Source organism: Hippocampus guttulatus, chromosome 3 (assembly GCF_054856545.1).
Source record: "Hippocampus guttulatus isolate MCC_2025c chromosome 3, RoL_Hgut_1.0, whole genome shotgun sequence".
In the NCBI taxonomy this organism is placed as follows: Eukaryota; Metazoa; Chordata; class Actinopteri; order Syngnathiformes; family Syngnathidae; genus Hippocampus; species Hippocampus guttulatus.
Genome location: NC_141263.1, coordinates 4,531,481 through 4,554,385, shown reverse-complemented (window position 1 = coordinate 4,554,385; position 22,905 = coordinate 4,531,481). Strand labels below are relative to the sequence as shown.

The following is a 22,905-nucleotide window of genomic DNA, read 5'->3' as shown; positions in this document are numbered from 1 at the left end:
GGAAACATGGAAGAAATATTTGAAAACCTCAACAGGAGCCGTGACCACCGGGACGCTCCGACATTGTACCTGACAGTGTTTGTTTAGGCCTCTATCACTTGAAATGGCAGCTTTTTATGCAGACCATTCAGAACATGCAAAATATAGAGCAATACGCGGATTCTGCTTGTGCCATTCTTGTATTCTTGCTGGAATACATTCTTCAATTTTTGCTGAAATGAATTGTGTGTGTGTGTTATCCTTCAACTTCCTGCAATTTCGTTTTTGAGCGGTTCCTGCAAAATCTCATCCGCACCTCTAATATACCATATTTAATTGTTGTGTCATAGGTATCATACTCAAGGCCCAGGGGCCCGCCACAACATCTTATGTGGTCCGCGAAAGTAAATCAAGTGTCAGCTGCCACGATCCTAAAATCTGTACAACCAAAATTTTGAATTGTTATTTGTATCCATAATAACATTGACATTTTGCAGGATTTATTTTTTTGTTACCATTTTTTACAATGGGATTATTAAACATATATTTGGTTTGATCGTCTTAACAGCCGTCTGAGGGAAGGTGTTATCGCTTTTATTTACATTCACGTCACTTTTTTTTCTTGTCTTAAGGAATTAAAGGTTTAAGGCTGTTTGGTTTCCCCAAAGTGGAGATCATCTGACTCTTGACTGCATTTTGTACTCGCTGAACCTGGTTTGTAATTTATATGAATGTCATTTTAAAATACACAGACACTGCACGTTGTGGTTACAGAAAAGCCTTGCAAGTTTATCTGACAAAACAAGGACTTGAATAACTCCCACAGAGTTAGCTATTTGTGCTATCTTCGAGACGCATTAAGCAAACAAGTACACCGATGTTAGAGAAACATTCTAGATGTCTGTCAGCTTTTTCTGCCTTGTGTTGGATTTTCTTAGCTGTTATTCAAGGTATGCCAGGATTGTGTTTGCATAGGTGAGGGGGAGTCAATGCTCAGGATCAGTTTTTACAAGGTCCCAGTGCTAACATTTCCACATCATTTTGCCAAATGAACAAGTCTTATTTTATTGAAGAGTTCAGTCTTTTGATTGTGGGCGTGTATTCGGCTTTCTTACTTCGTTTGCAGTTGGTGCCACGGTAACCAGGAGCACAAACACATGTGCCATCCTCAGAGGAGCACGAGCCTCCATTCACACAGTTGCAGATGAAAGAACAGTTGGGCCCCCAGTGTCCTTCATTACACACACTGTCACAATGGACACCTGAAAAAGAGCAACACACACACGCACACACACACACACACACACACACACACACACACACGCACACACATTATTGAATGATAATTTAATTTCATAAATGTAATATAATACAAATGTTAAATGTTTATGTCAAATTGTTTGTTTTACCATATTGGCCCGAATATAAGACGGTGTTTTTGGCATTGAAATAAGACTGAAAAAGTGGGGGTCGTCTTATAATGGGGGTCTAGACATTATACCCATTCACGACGCTAGATGACGCCAGATATCGTTGAAGCGAATGCTGAACTTGAGTCCCCAGGCCAAAGTGAACCCCCGTCACGAAGAATAAGAATAAAAATAAAATAAAATAGCGGTAGCACAAAGAAGAAAAATAAAAAATAGCGGCAAGAAAGAAAAGAGAAGAAAATAATAGAAGAGATTACAGAAAATGGAGAAACGTAGCGACAATCTGGAGAAAAGTGGGTCGAAGATCGGCCAGGTTAACCGGCAGCTGAGGAGAAGTTATGATGTAATCTACATTTCAAAAACCAGAAGCCATTCATTTACGAATGTGATTGCACTTTAGTTTACATATTTAAATGTTCAGATATTAAGATTTGAATGAGGCAAAATTACATGCTTTTTCTCTCAAATATATTTTTATACTGTAATCATTTGTTTCAGATGTACTGTAATTATTTTCTGTATAAAAATTAATTTGGTGTTCAAAAAGTCTTTTTTCAAACTTGAGTCTTGAAAAAGAGGGGGTCGTCTCATAATCAGGGCAGTCTTATATTCAGGCCAATATGGTACTTTTTTAAAGGACAAACAACAGATTTTTGCAACAAACTCGAACTGGGCCCTTGTTCAAGTAAATGGTAGGTGGGCCGGATCTGCACACTCATCACCATGCATCACCTTTTTCTCACCTTCTACCTAACTTTCGACCGCAGACTGCACGGAAATGGTGACCTCTTCTGAATTTCATTGGACTAGCTGAACCTCTGAGCTACCTTTGAGGAGGTTTTACACCACTTTTTGTGAGTAGTATCTATCTATCCATCCATCTCCATCCATCCATTTTCTGATCCGCTTTATCCTCACCAGGGCCGCGGGTGTGCTGGAGCCAATTCCAGCAGTCTTCGGGCAACAGGCCCCTGACAAGGGTGCCAGCCAGTCACAGGGCACAGATAGACAAACAAGCATTCGCACTTCACAATCATACCTAAGGACAATCTAGAGTATTCCATTAACCGCCCATGCACACTTTTAGAAAGTGGGAGGAAACCGGAGTACCTGGAAAAACCCCACACAGGCCCTGGGGAAATCAGGCGAACATGCTAACCAGTTGTCCACCACGCCGCCTTCCCTCTTAGTCATGGTTTGCAAAGAAAAAAAAAAACGTCTGCGAAAAGCACAGTCTGGTTTGGACTCAGTGTTCCTGTATGCATAAACACAGCATGGGTTCGATTCCCAGTTGGTGCCCCAATACCCAGCCACAGCTGGTCCCAAGCAACAGGGAGCGCATGCAATGTAAAACTGTCCCAAACAAATCATGTGAGTGACTGGGACAAACCAAAAGTTACAGCATTTTCAAGATCCACTTGAATAGAGGAAGTGGTCCTTTTCCAGAATTTAAGATTCTTTGAACTTTTCACTCAATTAATTTATCAGGATTTTCTGGAAAATAGTCGTCCCATTGTGATTTACTTTATCAAATTCCAGGACTTCATGAATGAGCTGACAATGTTATGAGTTCTTTGTACTTGTCCCTATGAGCCCCAGCTGTTATGGGCACACCAGGTAGACCTAAACAACATTCGACGGGCGTTTCACAGCTGAAGCTTGTTTTCGGAAAAACAGACAAACGTTCGTTGCGAACGTAGGATATTACTGGCAATTATCAATGGAGTACAAGTTTAGGCAAAAGCCAAGAATCCTCGGAATCAGCCTAAGCTTTTTGCCCTTTAATCATTCTCATGTCTCCGTCTTTCATCAGTTTTACATGTGTGTCCTAAGAGAGAGTCTTAAAGAATGGATCTGAGCTGCCAGTGGTCACAGGGGACAGTCTGAAGGCTGCAGTAACCATGAGATTCACAGTACATTAATTCATATTTACACAAAACACACACACAGCAGGATAAGCGAGGAGAAGTGTGCAAATAGAGAATTTCTTCTTCCCTCCTCTCTAACTCGGCACATCAGCGGCTCATTAGAAAGTTCCTTTGAAAGAGAATATGAGAGTGAAATGTCAGCAGCCATAATAACGACTCAGTTAATAAACTATCTCTGAGCCGTACCATGGGGGCAAAGCACTTGCCCTGTCCGTCAGACTGGTCTAATGGAAACCCAGTGTGAATTAAGAAGTGGCGCAGGACAAAAGGGAACCAGATACTAAACAGTTCACTACTTTCGGTACCAGCATAAGCATAGTATCGTAGCCGTCGTCACAACATCCCCAAAAAAGGTGAAACACGGCAGCATGGCGCGTAGTGGTCAGCACGTTTGCCTCAAAGTCCGTTGCCAATGGGTTAGAATCTTGCGTTGGATTTTTCATGTATTTCCTCTTGCGTGGGTAATCTGGCTGCCTCCTTCAAAAACATCCATCCAGCCATTCTTCATTTCTGCAATCTTGTGTGTGTTTTGTTGTTGTTGTTGTTGTTTTATGATCAAGAGCATGTGACCATAGGTGAGGGTGGGAATGTAGATCAACAGGTAAGGAGAGCCTTTTGTCTTTGGGTTCAGCTCTTTCTTCTCCACGACAGACAGACACAGAGCCCGCATCACTGCAGATGTTGCAGCAATCCCTCTGTTGAGCTCCATTTTTCCCCTCACTTGTGAACACGATCCCAAGATACTTGAACCCCTCTAATTGGGGCAGGGCGGGCCAAAAGGGGGGCCGTGCCTCAAGCACCAAGATGCTTGAGGCACGGATTTTGGAAAATATATTTTCTTATTGTTATTTTATTTTATCATCGTTGCTATTTTTATATTGTAAAATACACATTTAGCTATCATTAATGTTGCTCATCACTAAGGCATTACAAATATAAAAAAACCTGGATTTTGATTTGGGATTTTTGATTGATGGCCAGGCAGTGGTTGACTGGTTAGCACATCTGCCTCACAGTGCAGAGGTTCAGGGGTTGATTCCGGCTCCGGCCAGCCTGCGGGGAGTTTGCGTGTTCTCCCCGGGCCTGCGTGGGTTTTCTCCGGGTCCTCCGGTTTCCTCTCACATTCCAAAAACATGCATGGCAGGTTAATTGGGCACTCCAAATTGTCCCTAGGTGTGAGTGTGAGCGCGAATGGTTGTTTGTCTATGTGTGCCCTGCGACTGGCTGGCAACCAGTCCAGGGTGTACGCCGCCTACTGCCTGAAGACTGCTGGCATAGACTCCAGCCCACCCGCGACCCTCCTGAGGATAATATTAGAAAATGGATGGATGGATTGATGGCCAGTCACGGCAACAGCCAATCACAACCTTACTAAAAATCATGTTAGATTACTAAACCTGTTGGATTGATTGGTAGTGCACGGAATGAATCGGGGACTCCGCTCTCATTATTTTCTGCAACTTAATATGTAGATCTCCAATGGAAGGAATCAACATTAAAGCTCTCAGTTGGTTCAAAGGCCAGGGCCTCAAGGAGAGCTTGCGAAAGAAAATCTGGCCACACTGACTTCAGTCTCTAGCAAATCGGTGACTGTAAACTTATCTTATATGTCTCATACAGTGAGTGCATGATTTACCTGTCCATCCTGCGACACAGCGACAAGCGCCGGTTACTGGATCACAGCCATCGGCATTCGCACAGTCACAGCTCTCTTTACAGTCCAGGCCATATGATCCCTCCTGCAAGTCAGGAAGCAAATGAGTTTACAGTACAAAAAATATAAACTTTACTTGAGTGTAAAAAAACACGGAAGGGGGGAATAAAAGTGAATTTCGTGAGCACTAACATGACATGGTAAGTCACACAATTCGTCCCTCCAGCCTGGAGAGCAGGTGCAGGTTCCATTCACAGGGTCGCAGGCTGCCCCGTTGGCACACTGACAAGTCTGGTTGCAGGTTAGACCCCAGCTTCCGCTGGAGCACGGGATTGAGCAGTCAACTCCCTGCCAACCTGGACATAGACAATTAGTGACAATTCGTCGTCTCGCGCTTCGTTTGCATCTGACGTTTTAAAAGCGCATTTTATACATTAGATTAGTATCACTAATGAATACAAGAACATTGATACAAATTATAATAGCACAAGGGGAGAACCATGAGCACACAGGGAGAGATGTCAGAGTGCACCTCATGAAAAAGAGCGTGGAATTGCTCAAGGGCATCTTGAGAGTATTTTGGAAGGAGACAAGCACGACGCGTTCCCGCTTCAATTTTTTTTCTTCAGTGGGATCGAACTATCACCATTCAGTCCAAGAATAACTTTATTCAATATGCCACCTGTCAATTTTTTTACAGGTCTACAGAAAAAAAACCCCATATCCATTTCAAAGTTGTTCATCATTAGTATCTTTTATGAACATTGACAAATATTTGGCAGGGGATTGTAAGTTCCTGTCTCAACCGAAAGCCACAAACGAGGCTGTCACGGTTATGTTTGTGACCAACAGGTGGCACTGTGGGATCCACCTGCAGCTGCACACATGTTGGTCATTACGTTATTAGTAGTATAAAAAGACTCCTGGCAGGACCACTCGGAGTTCATTCTTCCTGTCATGTTTGTTTCTGGTATTCTTAGTTTTTTGCTTCAGCCATGGTTTTTGTTTGATACTTTGGATTATTTTTGTTCTTAGGACTTTGTTTTGGATTTAGTTTTCTGTGTTTTTATCAATACAATTTGCCAGGTTCACCTTTGCTCCTCCCTCCTGCCTGCTTTTTGGAATCCACCACCACCACACAACGTGACAGAGGCACTTGTTTTCCCCGATCTAATTATTCGTAAGTGCCAACCGTTATTACGTCAACATGCCACAAAAATTATTATCACATTCAATTTGAACAGCTTTCAAGATTATTTACAGAAGACAAAAATAATTCCTTAACATTTTAAATTAATACCACATGACATGAGAATGAAAGGTGACATCAGAAGAAAAAAAAATTGCATTCCCTCGCAAACATTTGGAATTCTCTCACAATCATTATGAGATCAGACTTTTTTTGCCAGGGAAGGCCTTTTTTATTTCTAAATGAAAATGTTTCGCTACTGTATCCTCTAATGAGAATGGCATTACATCGAAGGATAGAAAGAGTCATGGAGGGGGACTTGAAACGGTTCAAGAAATGTCCCTCACGTGGACATTGCATACCTGAAAAGAGAACACTCCATCTTTGTTGCTTTTGCTTATCCGGAGAATGACCCGCAGGTACACAAACATGCAATTAAAAAAAAGGCGTCTCTTCACCCCAAAATTTATACCACAATCATTGCAAGGGAATGCAATGCTTTTTGCCGGGGGAGTGCAAAGTTTTAATTTGTTTCTTCCATGTCACCTTTGGGGCTCCGCAGATTGACAAATCTTTTGTGTAACAATAAAGTGTCATGAATTATTATTAAACATTACTTATGAGCAATAAAAATTGGGTGTTTTCCTAACCGTGAAACTGTGGCGCTTTCCTGACTTTAACTTTTACTTGGCCATTTTTATTTAAAACCTCAAATTCAATGTTGGTGTTATAAAACTGGTATTTCGCACCCTGGCTGACATCAAGATGTAAAAAAACAAAAACAAATGGAGGCTAACAACCTTCTCCGCAGATGCACGAGCCATCGACATGTGAGCATGAAATCTCATTGTGACAGAAACAAGACGAGGTGCAGTTGGTTCCATACAGGCCTGCAGGACAGGAAATAGAGCAGTCCTCACCCTAGTAAAAATAAATAAATAAAGAAATGAATAAATAAATACAGAAATAAAAATCGACAGTGAAGAGAGTGCAAATATGAGATGCTTATGCAACAGGACACAATCATTAATTTCCTCATTTTCTAGCATTTATCCTACTCATAATCACAGAATTTTGATCACAGAAGAACATGTAAACACTACGGAGGTTTCAACACCAAGCTGCACTGCTGTACAGTACAATGATAGACCAAGAATGGACAATAAAAAATTCTTGAAGAACATGCTTTGAGGGACCTTGAATTCTTTTGACTTTCTTTTCGCAATAAACTGGCGCACTGAGGCGGTATATGAAATTCATTTTGAAGGTTAACTTGTGGTGACCTAGAGTGGTTAGTAATGAAGCGACCTCACTTCCTCAGCATTTTGTCAAAAGGAAAACATTTCAACGCTACAAAACAGCATTCCTTACTATAAAACATCACCCTGGTAATCAAATGTGTCCAAATTAGTGCATGGTGAAATTAAGTACGTTTACATTTGAGCTCAACAAACTTCGCCTCGAGGCAGCGACCACCAAATGATGGGAAAACCAGGCTTACCAACATCAGCAGGAGACTTTGATTAAATCACATAAAAACACACATTTTGGCTGGAAGATTCAACTGTTGTGTTAGTTAATACTGGTATTCATTGGTGTGTCTAGGCCGGGGGTCGGCAACACGCGGCTCCAGAGCCGCATGTGGCTCTTTAGCAACATCTAGTGGCTCCCTGGAGCTTTATAAAAAAAATTTTGAAAATAGAAAAAGATTTTGGAAGTAGGGTAATACAGCTCAAATAGATATAGATACATGTTGCAGCTCCGAAAAAGGAGAGCTATGGTGTTGGTTTTTTAAAAACGTACAGTTTATTTATGCTTTTAACAGTCTCGAAAAACACAGACACGTCTACTTCCGACTGCGCTCTTCTCTTCAACTCGAGAGGCGTTCAAAGACAGCCTCCGAAAAACGGAAATCCATGATCACTACTGACACAAAGAAAAGCAAAAATAATGCACCAAAACAAAAAATAAAGCGAGGAAATCACAAAATAAATTCTATGGGGGCGTTTGTGAACACACAACAAAGAATGAATAACAAACAATTCTGAGACAGTAGAGTCCCCTACATACATACAGCATGTGTTTCCTTCATTGTAAGTTTTATAGAAGGCTTTTATTTTTTTTGCGGCTCCAGACAGATTTGTTTTTTGTTTTTTTTTGTCCTATATGGCCCTTTCAACAATTTAGGTTTCTGACCCCTGGTGTAGGACAACATTGATTTAATTTACAGGGCTCTAAAATTTTTGATTACTGATTACTTAAAAGGGCTACCAATGACAGCTGATTTTGACTTTTAAATGTCTGGGAAAAATTTGGGATAAATGGGTTAAGTCACATAAAAACACACATTTTGGCTGGAACATTCAACTGTTGTGTTGGTTAATACTGGTAATCATTGGTAGTCTAGGCCAATGAATGTGGCCTAGTTTGGGTGTTGAAGCATTCCTAAATCCCCCAAATTTTAGAAGTCTCTATTTTTTTTTTTTTTTTTTACTGTGTTCTTTTCAAGCTGGTAACATGTCAAAAAACCGTTCAGTACTTGATCGAATCATAATACAGTCCACCCCACTTTTACTGAAAAGTTGTATGACCCACCCCACCCCTCCCACGTCTACTTACAAGCGGCAAGCCAAGCTGATCTGCGCTGTGTGCAGAATCTCCCTCGAGTGTACTGTTCGTGTACCTTTCTTTAAAAAGGATATGTGGCAAATTTTTCATCTACCAGTCAATAACAACACCTTATTTTAATACCAGGGTGTTTTTTGTTGTTGTTGTTGATTTTTTTTTTGCTGCATTTACTGTTCAGTCATGTGGATAGGAAGGAGTTTTTTTTTCTAGCTAGGAAATATTACAGGTGATGATCATAACCAATTGGCCACAACTTCTCTGCTGCCCTTATCAGATACAGATTACCGGTAATCGCAAACTTCCCGCACACGTTTTGAGAGTGTCAAATGCGCTCCCCCTCCCCCCGCTTCACAACTCCTATCCGGTCGATGCAAAGACCCCTCCCCACCCTAACCACCACATAAAGCCCCTCTCTGTCACACCAATAAAGCTGTGGTTGTAGAATCGCCCCTGCTGATATTCATATGAAATAATATTACCCACGGATGGAGTGTAGTTTGGCTCTGGCCTTAAAGCGGTGCTTCTCAGTGGATGAAATGACAAAAAGTGTCGTGCAACCTCCTTCACACTTGCACCTTCATCAAAAAGCAAAATAGCTGACAAGGATCAAAGCTCGTGGAGTCCATCACCCACTGGGAACCTGGTTCTTGGCCTGCCGAGTACGCAAAAAACAGCTCTCTTTGCAGCTCCATGTTCCCAACAGAGCACCTCGGGGGACATGGTGCACTGAAGATTCATGAGGTTGGATTCTCATGTCATTGTTGTTGTTTGTAGGAGGAAAAAGCAACTTTGTGTCATCATGACCATTTGCCTATGGTGTTTTGGAGCCTGAAAATACAAATATTCTAGTGTGTATGGATGTTTTTAAGCAAGAGTTGAAATCTCTTTGGAAATTGCTGTAAATGCTTGTATGCGAAAATGGTGGACATATGGACACGTCTGTGGTGGTAATTCGCAACAAACAAAAAGAACTGTATGCTCGGTCACTTGCATGATGGGAAGATAAACTCAGTTCTTGTTATAAACGAGTAAAAATGAAGACTGAAATGAAAAATGAATGAACTTTTTTTTTTTTTAAATGTGACCAGTGATTGGCTAGCCGCTAACGAATCGTTTGAGGAGTACCCCACCTCTCATGCAAAGCTCACATATGGCCCTGATAAGGACAAACGGTCCACCAATAAACATTTTAGTGGTTAAAATCGTCTTCTGTACATATGTACATGACTAGGCAAATGTTTGGACACTCTTTCTCATGATATCGCATGATAGGATGTGTTCAAATATTTTACTGCTCCAATCGAGGCTATACACAAAATGTCTCTACTTTTAGCATTCACTAGCAAAAGAATAATAGCAGTAAAGTAATAAAACACAGGTGACTCCTTACGAATGGATTTCTTTGAAATGTCTGCACTCACGATATATCCAGGAGCACACATGCACATTCCAGTAATGCCGTCACAGTCTGCTCCATTGGCACAGGCACACATTTCTTTGCAGCCTTCACCGTAGTAAGCGGCCGGACAGGTCTCGTTGCAGAACAGTCCAGTCCATCCCGCTGCACATGTGCATTCTCCTGACAAAGGGTGACAGCTAGAAGCAAAAGCATTAGAAGGAAGGGCATCAACATATATTACAAACTGCAGACATTTAATGAAAGAATAGGAGCCATAGTAAGGTCATGAACACTTTGATATTTGGGGAAATATTTTTCGCTTGTTTCTTACCAACAATCTCCAAATTTAAAGATTGAGGTTCATGGTCAGGACAGGACCTGGAGTCATTCATTTTTTTTTCTTCTTGATATGATTTTAGTGGTGGATGTTGTTTTGGTCAACATAAGTAAGCAAGTAAATGGTTTGGCTTTCATTTCCCTTACAGTGTCCTTGAACAAGTTATTCCTGATACAGCATTACTGATGCAAAAAAATTCCACGGAGGCTTTGCCACCCTGTTCATCAAATTCCGTTTTTTCTTTTCATAATATCTTTCCTATTATCTCCAGAAACTGTTGAATTAAGCTGACTTGCTATTCATCATAGAGTATTCGATTTAATCACGACATTCTGGGCTACGTTTACAATTTAGGTTTTTTTCCTGGAAAAAAAACCTCCCCTAAAAATTAAATCAGTCGATGCATTTAAAAGGCTTCCTAAACACATGTACAATATACTGTATATTAGGATGCTTAAACGTTTTCATCACCTGAGTGTGTTTGCCATTTTGCAGGGGCAGTCCTTGTCGCAGAGGAGTCCATATATTCCATTTGGACAAAAGCGGTCCTGGCAGCTTGGACCCTTAAAGCCCTCGTTGCAAAGGCAGGCCCCGTTGATGTGGTAGCATTTAGCCCCATTCTGGCAGTCGCATTTGTGGGCGCACTGTGGCCCATAAGTGTCAACTGGACATTCATCCTGACACCTGTGATCACACAAAATAGCGGACGGTTTCAAAGAGTCTTCATGTAAAGCTGGTTGGAGTGCAGGTAAAAATATTTCGCTTATTCTTTGCAGGGTCATGGGTGAGCGACAGAATATTCATGTTGACTTGAGACTTACCTGTCAATCACATGGCACCTATACACAAACAGCCATTCACACTCACATAATCATACCTATGGACATTGTAAGGTTGTCACCTGCATGTCTTTGGAATGTGGGAGCACCTGGAGAACATGAAAACTCCAATAGGTGTGAGACCATGAATTACATATTATATAATTCAGGGGTGCTCAACCGGTCGATCGTGATCGACCGGAAGCCCGCGAACTGGTGGGTGGATCTCGGGTGAAATGGATTAAAAAAAATAAAAAGATGTACAGTCAAACCTCGGTTTTCGACCAAAAATTTCGAGTTTTTTATGCCTCGGATGACGAACAAATTTCGGTTCTCAAACAAACTGAGCGCACTTGAATGCACCACTTGACTCCTCTCGCCTTCCTTACACGAAGAAGTGACGCTTCCTCGGGTAGACGAGGAAGTAACGCTTCCTCGTGTCGCTTTCCATTATGAGCAGACTGTTCAATAAACCTTTTTTTTTTCCAAGAGCGTGGTTTCGGTTTTCGAACAATTCGGTTTTCGAACAGCCTTCTGGAACGGATTATGGACAAAAACCGAGGTTTGAATGTATGTCTGTGTGCGTGTTATTAATATTCGATATTTTCGTGTTAGTGCACACTGCACCCTACGCAACCTCTCAGTTTCACTCTCACAAAAAAAAGTATTTAAAAAAAGAAAACAATATTACAAAGCAGGTCACCTTAAACCTACGTTGGTGCGTGACCTGCATCACCGGAAGTTGTTAGCGGTCGGCAGTCTGCAATTGCAGATTGCGATCACAGCTGTTTTTTATTTTTATTATTCTCATTCACAGTTTGTTTCATGTCCAATTCACCGAGGGCACGGGCAAAGAATGGAAATCTGGAGTTCCGGGAGAAGCATTTTAAAACGGTACACATGAGCTATGATCGTGATGTTGTTGCACTGAAGACGCTGCCAATGTGCGTCCTATGGCACTGCCTCAGGTCTCAACTAAAGTAGGCACTGATTCCTTTTTACAAACTAACAAGCTCGTGTATCCACTTTATTTTTCTGTTTCGTTCATTTTCAGGGCCATTATGGCTGTTTCTCATCATGGCATGCGTGTGTGTATGCGTGCACGTGCGGTAGCGGGTCGATCGCTTTAAAAGTCAAACTTCTGTCAAAAAAAGTTGGGCACTGCTGATATAATTCATGGAGTGGCGTGTCACAGTGCCCTTGTACAAGATACTGAACCCACAGTTGCACCTGAGGCGGCGTCATCAGTAGGTGAATACAGCTACAGTGAATACAGTCGTGACAACCCATGCACCAATATTGTATGAAATAAATCTAATTTGTGGTCTTCTGGTCGACAGACACAGCAGCGAGGCCAGCTAATGGAGCTACTCGAATTCCACAGCCTCACTGAGTTCTTATTGAAGGTTCTTCGGATCCTGTTGACGGTGTAGAGATCCAGCCACGCCAGCATCCATGTGGGAGGTATTGAAACATTGGCTTTCTTGCCGTCAATACAGGCACCGCGTAGTTTGGTGCTTTTGATTTTGAGCAATCAAGTAGTAGTTGGTGTTATTGATCTATTTTCCTTCTCATTTTGGTTGCTCTGATGCCTGATAGGAATTTCCATGTGGTGCCGAGGCAGGTTATAGGCCAGTAGTTTGATGGAATCGTTCCCTTCTGGTGGTCCTTCATGATGAGGACTGCCTGACTTTGGCTTAGCCATTGTGGGTGGCTCCCCAATTTTGTTTGCACTGCCCCGGGTTCATGGGGAGCAGTTAGTTTCTTTGGCCAGCAGACATGAGTCATGTCGGACCCTGGTGCTGTCGAGCTCTTCATCTTTGACACTCTCGTTTGGATATCTGCTGCTGTTATGATGACTGGTTCTTGCTCTGGGAGATTGCTGGGCTCTGCTGGTAAATCTGCCTTGCCACTGAGACTACAATGTAGCTCGAGAACATTATGTTCATTCTCCTGGTCTCTGCCTCTCTTGTGTACCTCTTCAGGCGAGCAGCTAGTGCTGTGAGTCTTTCATGCTACAGTATATATAAGATTTAACATATTAATGATGGTAAAATTGTGACCTTTGTTATTATTATATCATTATAAAAAAAACTAACATTTAGAGCTCTACTTTAATGACTGGCACAGACAGCGTGGAGGCGGGTTAGGCTTGGTGTTGATAATTTCGCAGACATGTGCAAACTGGTGTATTTAAAAAAGTATGCGCCATTATGGCTCTGAACACGGCTGACACTAAGAAAAGCGAAAATACAACATGGTTGACTTTATTCATTCCAATTCTTAGAGCCGATTTTTGAAGTATTCGGCGGGAGTTGGATGCTGATTGGGGGCCGAATTGCTGTTTTTGCCTCATCCTTTTTTGAATTGTGATGGGATCTGTGTATCCAAACTCAGCAGAAGGGGCAAGGGGGAGGTTATAGACAAGCCGCACAGCACGCAGACAAACTGGAGTGAGGGTCTGACAAGGGTGCAAAAGTGCTTTGCTATACAGTGAAAGACTACTTGCAACCTAAGATTTTAAAAAAAAAAACAGTAAAAAAGTAACATTTAAACAAAAGTTCATAGATAGTTCGAGGACAGAATACGGACGTTGCAAAATTAGATTGGGCAGCCTGCTCAAACAACCTGAATTATCAATGAATCCGATGCATACTCTTCACGTTATTCATCATTACTTCAGTTATGTCCCCTGCTATTGTTTATTGCTCCTACAATGGTTCAACAATGCCGTACAGATATATATGAAACCGATTTGATGGTCCTTTGTCTTTGCATTTCACGGCTTCATTTTTGTCTCTGAATATGTGAATTAATCAAGCAATATCAAAAATGCAACCTTATTTTTTTAAATTAGCGAGTGTCGTGACGATGATGCAGATGGTGTGTAGTGGGACATTCGCCTGAATTCGTGCAGGCAGTATCTGTTCCGTTGCCCCTCAGTGGTGATGTAAATGTGGTCCGTGATATGTAAATGCGCTCTGTGATTGACTGTTGACCAGTCCGGGGTGTATTCTGCCTTTTACCCAAAGTCAGCTGCGATAGGCTGGAGCTCCCTGCAAGCATCAAAGAAAGAATAAGTGGTATAGAAAATGGATGGATGGTTGTCGTAATCACAAATTTATTTTGCTTATCATTTATTCATCACCGATCCCCAAACGTTTGTTCCAATTCGGTATGATATAACCACCCCTGTAAAAAATATTTTAACTCTATACAGTATATGTGCTTACTTGTGCAGAACAGTAAACCAAATTAGCAGAGGGATGGGTCGTCGAGAAACTCCAACATTTTCGCGCAGAGCCAGAAAAAGGAACATGTCTATGTTTTTTTCCCCTTTGTTGACTGCTCTTTGAATGAAATCAAAAACTTGGTAGTGATCATGGGACATAAATGAGAGAGCGATGGAAAAAAAGTTAAAAACTCAGCCAGGTCACTTTTGACCCATGTTGTGCTTGTTATTGAGTGTGACACATTCCATTTAAATTTACATTGATACGATTTTGTAAAGACACAACAGGTTGTTTAAAATGTATCCTCTGAAGTGAGTAAAGCTTTTAGTGTGGAAACATTCTGTTAGTTTGCACTGAAGGGTCTTAAGCAATCCTTGTGCTCAAGTACCTCTTTGCAAAACCGAAGAAGAACCTGAGTCCACTACATTTATTTTAAAGATCCAAATAAAACGGTGTTACCTCCTAATAGAACATTGTTGATGCTAATTGAAAGCCGAGTTACAACAACAACAACAACAACAGTATTTATAGAGCACTTTCAAACAGCCATCGCTTCATACAAAGTGCTGTACATGGAGCAATTTAACATGCACAATAAACAGTAAGACAAATCGGTAATAAAGGCGGTAGAAAGCACCAAACAGTAAAACCAAGAACAAATCTAAGTCATGCTGAGTCGAATGCCAAAGAATACAAGTGAGTTTTGAGGAGGGTTTTGAAGATGGGCAGCGAGGAGGCTTGCCGAATGTTCAGTGGGAGGTCATTCCAGAGAGAGGGACCAGCAACAGAAAAGGCTCGATCCCCTCTGAGCCTCAGTTTAGTTCTTGGTACTTCTAATAAAGTCTGGTCCACAGACCTGAGGCGCCGGGCAGGTGTGTAGGGGCGGATGAGCTCAGAGAGGTAAGGTGGCGCGAGATTATTCAGAGATTTGAAAACAAATAAGAGGATCTTGAAAATAACTCTAAAATGAATGGGGAGCCAGTGAAGGGATGCCAGAGTAGGAGTTATGTGCTCCCTCTTACGAGTACCAGTCAAGAGGCGAGCAGCGGCATTCTGGACCAGCTGAAGGCGCTTAATGGAGGACTGGCTGACTCCAAAGTAAAGGGCATTGCAGTAATCGAGCCGGGATGTGACAAAGGCATGAATTACTGTCTCAAAGTGTTCATGTGAGAGGAGAGGTTTTATTTTGGCCAGCTGTCTAAGGTGAAAGAAGCTGGATTTAACAACGGCACCAATTCGCCGATCGAGTTTGAAATCACTGTCCAGTTTAAGGCCCAAGTTTGAGACTGTTGACTTAAGATAAGGAGACAGGGGGCCCAAGTCTACAGGATGGAATGTACAAGGGCCACTGGGACCAAACAATATCACCTCTGTCTTCTTTTCATTGAATCTCAAGAAATTTTGTGCCATCCAGGTTTTGATTTCTTCCAGACAGGATAGGAGTGGCCTTAATGAGAAGGCGTCTTTCTTGCTCAGTGGGACATAGATCTGGCAGTCATCTGCATAGCAGTGGAAGGGAATACCATGTTTCCTTAAGATGGAACCCAATGGGAGCAGATACAGCGAGAACAACAGAGGCCCCAGAATTGAGCCCTGTGGAACACCACATGACAGGGGAGCAGTGCGTGACTCAGAGCAGCCAAGGCTGACACAGAAGGTTCTGTCAGCTAAATAGGACCTAAACCACTCAAGAGCACTGCCGCCAATGCCCACCAAGTGCTGCAAACGAGTCAGCAGAATACTGTGATCCACGGTATCAAATGCTGCAGTTAAGTCCAATAAAACTACACACACGTGGTCTCCAGAGTCATTTGCCAGGAGGATGTCATTAGAAACGCGTAACAGGGCTGACTCCGTGCTATGCATCGTCTTGAAACCTGACTGGAAGACCTCCAAGATGTTATGTTCATCCAAGAAAAATTTCAACTGCATGTGCACCACTTTTTCCAGAATTTTGGAAATGAAAGGCAGTTTGGAAATGGGCCTGAAACTTGACAGCACATCTGGATCAAGACCAGGTTTCTTGATCAAGGGTTGGACCACAGCATGTTTAAACTGTTGGGGAACTACACCAGAAGAGAGGCTGCTGTTGATGATATCCAAGACTGATGCGCCAACACTCGGGAGAACCTCCTGAAAGAAGTGCGGGGGAAGAGAGTCGCAAGGGGAGCCAGATGGCTTCGTCTGGCGAACTACATCCTCCAAAAGCGCCAAGGACACAGTTTCAAAAGAATTTAGCACAGCTGAACATGGAACATGGACAGAGGGGTCAGATGCAGTATTTGAGACCGGAGTCCTAGCTGTAGAGACCTTATCAATGAAAAACTGAAGGAATCTGTTGCACATCTCGGGTGAAGAATCCGAGCAAGTAGGCAGAGGGGGTTTGAGTACAGAATCTATCGTTTTAAATAGTGCGCGTGAGTTAGGCTAACATCTCCACATGCTCCAAACATCTGCTACTTGAAGCCACAGAGAAGTAGACAAATCACTCAATTAAAATTGTCGATGTGAGGATGTCTGTTCGGCATCATGTTCAAATCCCGTTAACTTACTTGAGACTCTTATCTTTGCTAATTCCATTACAACGTGGACAGAGTGGAAGAGAACTCACTCAAGGAATTATTCCGTGTAGGTTAATTTACCTGTCCTAGCCTAAAATAAATGGATGCAATTTGGTCCAATTGAGAGTAAGGGTGGGAAGAGAGCGAAAAAAGATGGCGAGGACAACACAGGGAGACGTGGTGCTTCAGACTTTTTTTTTTTTTGTCAGTGAATGTATTGGAGACAGCGGCGTTCCATCTGGGCCTTCAAGGCCTTCTCTGCAGGCGCAAAAACTATCAGAAACACAGACCTACATTTACAACGTTTACAAAGTGGAAATAATTTCTTGCCAACAGTATTTTGCCTTCATTTAATTTCGTACATCTTGATCATGAAGATTCCGCTACTTTGCGGGTTTATACTCATTTATTTTTTGGGGAGGTCTAACGAGATTTCAGCTTCAACGTGTTGCCATGCACATAATATTTCATCCAATGCCTTTAGCACCCTCGAGTGCAGGCGTTGACCACACACACACACGCACACGCGGACACATACCCACACACGCACGCACGCACACACGCACCACTGAAACGCTGGTTCTTCTTTTCGCCAATCAGATTGTAGATTCACCTCTGGAAAGCCATCTTTCTAATAGATTGAATCATATTACTGTCTAGTAATCTCAAGACTGCACACAAATGGTCCCTCTGGAGAATGCGAGCAGGCTCAGGGTTGAAAAGAGAGTGTGAGTAGTGACATCATCTTATGACATCATCTCAAAATGTATTATTGTAGAAATAAATGAGATAGCCTCACCAAGGTCAACACATGTATGAATAGAATAAATTGGGTCGAGATTTCTACTGATCAGCTAGAGAAGACGCTACCATTTGATTATTATTCTATCCTAGCATGTGTCAAAAAAGCACCTGTACAGTGCATATTAATATGTTAAATCGTTGATTAAGTAGTGACTGTCTACTCAAGGGTCAATATTCACTTGAATTGAAGCTGCAGTACATAAAGAAATTATGTTCACCCACCTACCCGGTAAATGCTTTCAAATTATGCACACAAACAAACAAAAAAACAGTTCAGGTCCTACAGTGGGAAAAGTGGAATATGTTGGATATTTTGGAACTAAGTCAACTTTAAAAAATGTGAACCCCTCCAAATGCATAACAAACCGAGATCAACCTTGCTCAGTCAATAATAAAAGACATTAAACCCAGACCACTTACGGAAGTACGTACCGTGAATGAGGAGATACATTCACTTCATCAATTCAATTTGTCAATGTGGTCTTTGTCCTCTAGTTCTTTTTGGATTAAGGTTATTCCCCAAAGTAATTTATAATAAATGCCACATCATCTTTGAACATCATCTTTTTGTCCGTTTGTGTCGTGTACCTTTCTCCAATGTAGCCAGCAGTGCATTGGCACTGGCCGCTGATGTGATCACACAGGCCTCCGTTACGACACGTACACTCCAGGGAGCAGTTGATGCCGAATGAGCCAAACTGACACGGCTGCGCGCACACAGGACCCTAAGAGAGGAAGACGACAAGACCTTACACTGGATAATTTGGCATTTTGTCTGAAAAAAAGGAAAGTTGCAAAATTGCTCATACCACCCAACCAGCAGGACAGGAACACGCCCCGGTCACATGATGGCACGTTCCGCCATTTTGACAGGGACAGCGCTGCTCACACAGGGAGCCGTGCTTCCCTGGTGGACAAAGTTCCTTGCAACTAGACCGAAAAAAACATTGCTACAATTTACAATTAAATAAGTTACATATGAACTGGGAAACTCGAATATTCAAACACAGTAATAAAAACTGATTCTTGGAAAGTGACCGTACAAGGGTGGATCATGCAGAAGGAACGGCACATCCATCAACCTCGAGCACGAACGAAAACAATGAACAAGGTCAGTCCGGCCACTTTTAAACTTTTCAATCCACTTGTACACACTTCTTTTCGAAAATGTGCTGTTTCCATATTGTGTTAAAAACCTCCAGGGAATTTTAGCCCCAGACACACCTTCTGATCATGAAAATCGGATCATTGTATGCTGTTTTTCACTGCTGCATTCTACTAGTGGAGCAGCTATTCTTATCAACTGAAACAAACACGTGTAACAATCGATCAAGCAAATACATCACCTGATTGTGATCACGTGAGACACAAGTTCCCGCGTGCAGGGAAAATTGCATTGAACTTAGAAGCACGCGCTGTCGTATAAAATGCGGCTAATTTTTGACTTACCCTCATATATACATACTTTGTACATATATATATTTAGACCAGTGGTTCTTAACCTGGGTTCGATCCAACCCTAGGGGTTCAGTGAATTAGTCTCAGGGGTACGACGGAGCCTCTGCCATAGAGGTTAAGACACACCCGACTCAACATGGCAGTTAGTTATGACACGCCCGCTTGGCTATCACTGGCTGCAGATGGTCATGTTACATTGCTTGTCTAATCAGTGCTTGTCTAATCAAATTTGTCAAATTTTGTTCTCTCAGTCGTCACCGTGGGACTGTAATGAAAGTACGTCATACAATTAAAAAAAAAACAATACTTATGCCATGTAATTTTATTTACTTTTTTCTGTTGTTAATAAATGAGTTTTTTTTTTAAATATCTTGAATTTGTAAAAAATACGTATTTATTTTTCACTAATGAAGGGTTCGGTGAATGCGCATATTAACTGGTTGGGTTCGGTACCTCTAAAAAGGTTAAGAACCACTGATATAGAGATACAGACAAAGCCCTAGTAGAGTCCTATATGTTATATTATTACAATGCTATAAATACGAACAAAGATATCAAGAATTTTACCAGCATTAAAATTCTATATACTGTATTTAGTGACTGTACTTACAGCTTGAAAAGGCCTTTCACGCTGCTTCCCACCATGGCATATGTGTGATGTCACTCCCTTAGATGGGAATGCAAATTGTGAAGTAGCAGATCGCTCCAATTCAAGCTCTCAACACTGCAGTTGCCTGTTATTTGTTCTATAATGTACAGTTGTTTGCTGAATTTCTTTATAGACCAATTCTCAGTCTCAGTCTGCATTTTATTATCGGTTACTTATTAGATTTGTTCCACGTACAGTACGTGTGTGAGGGAAAACCCTGATTGAATAATGATTCCCATTCAAGTGTCAAATTTCACTCACTGCTGCATTCAAGAGGCAGTTAAAGGCACTCGCTCTTGATCGGTAACATTACGTGGCAGTTAGTATTTGGAGATCTGATTGTAATCAGTGATAATTGTGATACATTAATGAATAATGACTTTGCAAAGTGACTCCAGTCACATGACATCACTGAGAAATGTAAGGTGTTTAGATTAATTGCTATTACTGGTGATTGACTTCTGATTAATCAATGGCGTACTATATATTACATCCTAAGTCAGCTGGGATAGTTTCTACTTGAGTGTGACCCAGAAATCCACAACACCAAAAAGAAAACCACTGAGCTATAGTAGCATTTGGGAGCGACGTGAAGAATACTTTCTGAATATGCATGGAAATCAAGCAAAATCTAGTTCAAGGCATCAACACCAACGAGGAGCTACCTACAAGGGCCCAGTGTATCCGGGTGCACAGAGGCACTCGCCACTTTCGTGGTGGCATTTTGCACCGTTCAGGCATTGGCACTCAAGGAGGCAGTCCTTGCCGTAGAAGTTGGGCTCGCATGGCTCCTCGCACCGCCAGCCCTGGTAGCCATCTGTGCAGACGCAGGCTCCTGTGATTGGGTTGCATTTTGCCCCGTTCCGACACTGACAGCGATTAGTGCAGTGGGGACCCCAGAAGTCACTTTCACAGGCTAGACAAACAGAGAATTGGGGGAGTCAACATGTGATTTATTACTGAACATTTATCAATGTGTGTGCTATCAAGGAGCCACTGAGGTGTAAAAAAAACAAACCAAAAGCTCCATGACAATAACCAATAATTAATTCGTTGATTTACAAAATGCTACGCTGCAATAAATGCATGCATTTATCTAAAATAATTCATATGGAGGCTTAGATACATAATTAGTATGATGGAGAGAACTAGTTGAGAAGCTCAAGAAAGGAAATAGATTCAAGCTAAATTAAACACATGCTTTTACAAAATTAATTAAATCATAACACAACAAGGCAACACGGTGTTCGACTGCTTCGCATGCCAGCATAGTCCAGGGTTGCAAGGTTCGATTCTGGCTCCAGCCTGTCATGATCATGTCCTTTCTGCTTTGTTTTTTCAGTCTGCAGCTGGAGAGTGGGCGTTCCCTCATAAGATGCACCTGACCCTAATCATCCTCGTGACCTAGATGCCTTTAAAAGCCATGTCACGCCAACTACTGGCTGTCGGATTATTAAACCTTGCTCACGACTCCAAGTGCTTTAATTTTCTTCTGCTTTCATTTTTCCCCCCTCATCTTGCTTTTCATCAGGTTAGTTCATAGTATTTTTCATGTAGGTTTTTTCTTACAGTGTATTCTCAGCTTGGATTCTCTTGTCCGAAGAAGTACTTGCAAGTAGTGTGGCTAGTACAGGCATGTGTTCTTTGTTTGTTTGTTTGTTTTTTCTTACTTCAGCTTAAGGATGTAAATAATTTTCCTTTTGGGTGGACTGTGCAGACTTCGGGTCACTGATCAAAAATGAAATATTTTGAGCCTCATATAATAAACTGGAAGTACTGTATTTTTTTTTCTTGCAGCAGAGTAAATCCATTCATTCATTCATTTTCCGAACTGCTTTATCCTCAGTAGGGTCGCGGGGGTTGCTGGAAGCTATGCCAGCTGTCCTCGGGCAGTAGGCGAGGGACACCCTGAATCGGTTGCCAGCCAATCGCAGGGCACACAGAAATGAACAACCATTCGCGCTCACACTCACACCTAGGTACAATCTGGAGCAGTGGTTCTTAACCTTCTTAGAGGTACCGAACCCAACCAGTTAATATGCACATTCACCGAACCCTTCATTCGTGAAAAATAAATATACAGTATATATATTTTACAAATTCAAGATATTAAAAAAAACTCATTTGTTAAAAACAGAAAAAAGTAAATAAAATTTCAAGGGATAAGTAAACTTTTTTAAAAAATTTTATTGAACGACATACTATCACAACAGTCACACGTTGACTACGAAGCGAACTAAATTTTCCACAGCACTGATTGAACAAGCAATGTAACGTGATCATCTGCAGCCAGTGATTGCCAAGTGGGCATATCATAACTAAATGACATGTTGAGTCGGGTGCCTCCTATCCTCCATGGCAGAGACTCCGTCGAACCCCTGAGACCGATTCACCGAACCCCAAGGGTTCGATCGAACCCAGGTTAAGAACCATTGATCTGGAGTGTTCAATCAGCCTGCCATGCATGTTTTTGGAATGTGGGAGGAAACCAGAAGACCCGGAGTAAACCCACGCAGGCCCGGGGAGAACATGCAAACTCCACACAGGGAGGCCGGAGCTGGAATTTAACCCGGTACCTCTGCACTGTGAAGTCGACGCGCTAACCACTCGACTACCGGGCCGCCCCTGCAGAGTAAATGCCTACCCTAATTTACAAAGTGATTTTAAAATGAGAAACCGATGTCAAGTCAAGTCAGTTTTTTTGTCAAATATGCTCTATGGACAACAGACAGCATAGATTAAAATTCCTTCCTCTCAACCACAGTGCAAACATGCAGTGCATTAAAAACACACACGGCTAAAAATAAGGGCACAGGGATGGCAATGGCTAGTGATGAA

At 41.9% G+C, this 22,905-nt stretch overlaps 1 protein-coding gene and 1 long non-coding RNA gene across 5 annotated transcripts in view; one reads left to right on the top strand and one right to left on the bottom strand.

Moving 5' to 3' along the window:
• The window catches only part of LOC147207196 (multiple epidermal growth factor-like domains protein 11), a 123,572-nt gene that overhangs the window by 22,647 nt on the left and 78,020 nt on the right, over nt 1–22,905 (bottom strand). For all 4 annotated transcript variants that reach the window (XM_086106265.1, XM_086106266.1, XM_086106267.1 and 1 more), the window contains exons 6-14: nt 20,737–20,983; nt 18,770–18,890; nt 18,549–18,685; nt 11,016–11,228; nt 10,230–10,404; nt 6,981–7,101; nt 5,184–5,347; nt 4,974–5,076; nt 1,095–1,241 (exon numbers count right to left, since the gene is read on the bottom strand). In XM_086106265.1, coding sequence (XP_085962391.1) covers nt 1,095–1,241; nt 4,974–5,076; nt 5,184–5,347; nt 6,981–7,101; nt 10,230–10,404; nt 11,016–11,228; nt 18,549–18,685; nt 18,770–18,890; nt 20,737–20,983 — 1,428 coding nt within the window. The remainder of the gene's footprint in view (nt 1–1,094; nt 1,242–4,973; nt 5,077–5,183; nt 5,348–6,980; nt 7,102–10,229; nt 10,405–11,015; nt 11,229–18,548; nt 18,686–18,769; nt 18,891–20,736; nt 20,984–22,905) is intronic.
• Nucleotides 11,786–21,848, top strand: LOC147207198 (uncharacterized). The gene is made up of 3 exons (XR_015100383.1): nt 11,786–11,932; nt 12,703–12,826; nt 21,410–21,848. It is a non-coding gene; the product is annotated as an uncharacterized LOC147207198 (long non-coding RNA).